Genomic DNA, 4782 nt, shown 5'->3' with positions numbered 1-4782 from the left:
TCTCTCTCTCTCTCTCTCTCTCTCTCTCTCTCTCCCACAGCACACTTCCAAGTCTGACTTTCCAGACAATCTCACTCAGGACCTTCCCCGGGGCAGGCCTCATAGGGAGGCTGGAATGCTGGGGCCTGTGGGATCCATGAGTGGACCAGTCCACACTGTTTCTGCCACCCGCCCGCCTCTCTGTCTCCCCTGCCCAAGGCTGTTTATCTTATCATCTCCAGCCGAGTGGAAGGGTGCCCAGGGGGTGAGTGGCTGAGTGGCAGCCCTGAGATATGGGTCAAGCTTGTCTCTGGGGTCAGGAGTCAGGGACATTTCCTGGGCTGAATGTTTCCCTCAAAGTGTTAGCTGCCAGAAAGCGCAAAGCAACAGTCTCCATTGAGCCAAGAGGCCAGGGGGCTTTGCAGAGAAAGCGCCTGCAATTCCTTCCCTTCAATTCCTTCCAGCTTTGCAGCCCGCAGCTTGAGCTGAGAGAGGATAAGGATGAACTGCCAGCCGGGAGAGGGGCTACGAACAGGGGATTCTTGAGTCTGTCCCATCTGGAAAGAGGCACCCCAAATGCCTCCCTTAGACCTGGGCTGTGACTTCCCACAAATGCTTCTCAACATCCTACCCACTCCCAGGGCCCCCAAGGGGTTGGAAGAGAGATAAATTAATCTCCTGGACAATCCTACTGTCTTCCACACCCTTCTTCGCGGTGGCAGGACAAGAAAGGCTTTCATTGGTCTGGTGGGCTTCCCCAAGCCCAAATGAATGGTGAAACGCTGGGTAGGCCCCCCTGGACTCTGAGCTCTTGCTTTCTCCCCTTCCCAGACTCCTGAGCCCTCCATGCCCACCAAAGCAAAACAGCCATAAGCAAAGCGTCTGCAAGCATGGGTCTCACACAGATCCGGCAGACCCAGAAGAATGCAAACCAGAGTTTGATTTTCCAAATTCATGTATCTCCCCATGATCAAATAAGAAGCCCTCCTCCCCAAAACACACGCCCTCTCCTCTCCCTTCAGCATCCAGACTCGGAATTATCCGGAACGTTACCAAACCCCAAACAGGGGAGGGCTCTGGAGAAGCCCAGATGCAGAGGAGGGTGGGAACAGGGGGTGTCTCGGAAATGCCCAAAATGGGGTTGGAGAGGGCGGGCGGGCAAGACGCAACGGGGAAAGGTAAGCGTCCATAACGGCCTTCACACGTCCAAAGTGTCCCCGAGAGCAGTCAGCTCCCAACTTGTTTACTTGTCAGCATGTTTGGCTGTTTCCAAGAGGAAATAGTTAACCATCTTGGCTGGATCGCGAGCTGTCCCTATCTGTCACCTTCCTTCCTGGCTAAAGCGCTGCCGCTGCCATCGCCGCCGCCACTGCCAGGGAATCGAACCTCCTCTACTTTTATTCCACTTGCGCGTGGCCAAACTGTTGCTATTTTGTGGAGGGTAAAGAACCCGAATCGCAACCACGATTCGAAACGAGCCAGCGGCGGGTGGGTGCGGGGGCGGGAGCTGGGCCCCGCGCGCCCACGGCGGGCTGGGTCCTCTCCCGGGAGCAGCACACACGTACACACGCATCCCGGATCACGCCTCGCAGGGCCGGAGTCACCTGGAATACTCAGCCCGTGAGCATCTCCCGAGCCAGAGCGAGCCTGCCGCGCGCCCGGCGGGCGGAGAGCAGCGGCGAGCCGGGCAGGCGGAGGGCCAGCTCCGGGGCGCGGGAGGGCGGACAGGGGCGAGGGAGGCGCGGGGGGCGGCGGGCTGGGGAGCGGCCGCCTGACTTACATGGAAGTGATATTCCTTGAGATGTCCGTGATGTTGATGCTGGCGTTCCCATTGCTGTTCCCTGAATCTTGCCCTTCCAGGAGGGGGAAGAGGTTCCCATCGTCCGGCCGCCTGCAATTGATCTCCGTCTTGCTGCAGACACAATTTGCAGGGCAAGCCAGCACGGAGCCCACATAGTCCAGCCAGACGCTTCCCAGCAAGAAAATCCGCCAGAAACTACACTTGGCTGGGCAAAGAGAGACATCCATCTCCGATCGCTGCTTCTAAAAAAGAGGAGGAGGAGAGGAAAGGGGGGTGGGGTGGGGGGAGTGGGGAGAGCTGGGGGGGAGGAAACAAAGACGGTAAGGGAGGGGGGAAGGGGGAGGGGGGCCTCTGCCTTTGAAACGCCGAGCGATCAGAAGCAAAATCCTTCAGCGTCTGAAACCATCGCGGCCGCCGCCGCCGCCGCCGGGTGGAAGCCTCCGGGAGCGCCTAGTGGCGCGGTCTGCTGGGCATGGTGGCCGCCTCGGCGCTCCTTGGCTTGCCGGGTGCGAGGGGCTCGGGGAGAGAGCCGCGCTCTCCGACTCCGAGACTTTGCAGGGTTGCCACCAACACGGTGGGGAGCGGGGGGGGGGCGGGAAAAGAAGGAAAAAATGGTGGTAAAGTCACCAAGTCCCACCTACTGGGCAGAATTAACACGGACACACCTGCAAAGCACACACACTCAAGCTCACACACATACGCACACCCGGAGCCGGGAGAAGGAGGAGGAGGAAGATGCAGTCGGAGCTGCAGCAGGCGCCGCGAATGGTTCGCCGTGCGCCTGCAGAAATGTACAAGTGCTCCGAGCCTTACGAAACGCACGGGTTATCGGAGCGTCTTCCGCGGCCCCCTCCTCCCGCTCTCCGCCCTCCCTCCCGGCGGCCTCCTCCCCTCGTCCCCCGCCCCGGCTGGGAGCGGCAAGAGCGGAATCTCCCCCTCCTTTGCTCCTCACCCCTCCCCCTCCCACACCCCTCGCTCTCCCCGCCCGTCCCCTCCCTCTTCCCTCCCCACCCACCCACCCACCCACTCGCCGGCTCGCGGCTCTCGCCGGCACCGCCACCCGCAGCCGCGCGGCTGACCGCTCCACGCCTCGCGGCCCCGCGTCCGCTCGCCGCAGCCAAGGGGAAACCGAGATGGAAGAGAAAAAGTTGCAGTTGGGATTGCGGGGGTCGGGGCTGGGGAGGGGGAGTTGGCGAGCTGGCTGCGCGACACGGAAAAGCGCTCTCCTTCCCACTTTTTGGCCCTCGCGCTGCCCGGTTTTGCTGCAATCTGGACCGCGGGAGGAAGTGAAATGAACGCCGGCGAGGTGGCCTGGGAGCGCTCCCGAGCTTGGGTGGGGGGCGCAGGCTCACGGACGGCGACTGGGGAGCTCGTGAACGCACGGGAACCCCTAGAGAGACGGCTGGGGCAGGGGGCTGTGGGCGCGCGATCCTTGGTCTGAATGACACTCATTTCCGTAATCAAGAGTCTAGGGAGCTGGGCTTGGCAAGGAGGAGACTGCGGGGCACGGCGTGGTGGGTACCCCCGCGCTCCCTGCACCTCCTTGGCGGTGGATTTTGCGTTCGGCCTTGGGCTGGTAGGAAGCGGGGAAGGTAGTACCCCGCGCCAAAAGGTCTGCGCTGGGGAAGCGAGGTGGCTCCTGGCGAGCCGTGCGTGCGAGAGACGCCCAGGAAATTGAAATGCAAGGGGCATTTTTTGGCAAGCGCCACGCCAGCACCGGCAGAGGCCGGCTTCTCGGGCTCGGCTCTCAGGGGCGCGCAGCGCTGGCTGCCGGGTGAGGGGGCGGGCGGGCTGCTTTCTCCGGATTCGGGGGCGCAGAGCCGCCCTCCTTCCCTCCCACATAAGCACCCCTTCCTGGTAGGGGCGCAAAGCAGGTGCAGCTTTCTGCGCGAGCTCAGGGCCTGTCGGGGAGAAAAGAGTGGCCCCTGCTTCTTGCCTTGGTAGGGAATTTTAAATAAATAGATAAAACGTAAAGATGCCAAACGCGAGCTGTTGGCTGAGAAAACCGGAGCGAGCCTTCGCTGTCGGGAAGGAGAAGAAAGGGTTAGGGGAGTTCGAGCAAGCAGACACACTACAGCATTCACACGCAGAAGAAAGCAGGACTCTACTCCCCGGGCTTGGATAAGGGCAGGCGAGGAAGCAAAATGCATTGAATTCAACCGCATCCAGGATCTGAAAGGATTCTCCCCCGCCCCCTGTGGATTCCGATGCAGGTCATGCAACTTGCAGGCAAGATGGGGGAAGGGGGATGCGGGTGCCACTGCCTGCCCCAGGCGCAACCACAGACTGGACGCCTGGAGTGGCACTGTCGCTATGAGTAAACTTGGAAAGGGAGGGGAAAAAAAAAAAAGGAAAAGAAAGATGCCTATAAAAGGCAGTTCCCCGACTTCCCATCACATCCCGCTTTCCCTTGGTCTCAGTGAGACTTATACCCCCTGTCGCCATTATGGCCTTGTCCCCAGACTGGCATTTTGCCCTCCCACCAGCAGGAGGGGACAGAGAGTGGGGACTTCTTTAGACTCTCAAACCAGTACCCACTGGCCCTGGGCCAAACCCTGGTCGCCTTGTCCACTGGGACTCTCCCAGCACTCCCAGGGCCCCAGCATGATTGACTGGTTTTAGAATGTTTGACATCAGGGAAACTGAGGTGGAGCCTGAAGCTCCGAGTCTGCCTTCTGCTGTGAGGTGGCAGGTGGCAGCAGGCAGGCACAGGAAGCCAGCCTTTCTCTTACAATCCGGGAAAGGCCAAGTGCGATGCGTGTAGCACCGGTTCTCTAGCCTTGAACTAAAATTATTGTCTGAAGGATATGCAATAATTTCTTTTGAGAGAGTGAGAAAGGGGGAAATAAATTTTAACATTTCCATCAGAGAAAGGGTAAGTCACAACAAAAAGAATAAAAAAAAAGAAAAACTTTAAAGAATACAAAAAGACCCCTTAGAGATGGTGGCAATGTAGGCTGGGATGTAGGGGAGGCAGAGGGGACCAGAATTCTTTCAGCTCG

General features: G+C 59.7%; 1 protein-coding gene across 4 annotated transcripts in view; it reads right to left on the bottom strand.

Annotated features, from left to right (window-relative positions):
• NTRK3 (neurotrophic tyrosine kinase, receptor, type 3) overlaps nt 1–2007 on the bottom strand; it is a 620856-nt gene extending 618849 nt beyond the window's left edge. For all 4 annotated transcript variants that reach the window (XM_006885182.1, XM_006885180.1, XM_006885181.1 and 1 more), the window contains exon 1: nt 1760–2007. In XM_006885182.1, coding sequence (XP_006885244.1) covers nt 1760–2007 — 248 coding nt within the window. The remainder of the gene's footprint in view (nt 1–1759) is intronic.
• Nucleotides 2008–4782: the final 2775 nt, after the last annotated feature.

This window comes from Elephantulus edwardii, unplaced genomic scaffold (assembly GCF_000299155.1).
Source record: "Elephantulus edwardii isolate Elephantulus edwardi_28Jun2011 unplaced genomic scaffold, EleEdw1.0 scaffold00041, whole genome shotgun sequence".
NCBI classification, from domain to species: domain Eukaryota; kingdom Metazoa; phylum Chordata; class Mammalia; order Macroscelidea; family Macroscelididae; genus Elephantulus; species Elephantulus edwardii.
This window is presented reverse-complemented; position numbering and strand designations above follow the sequence as displayed.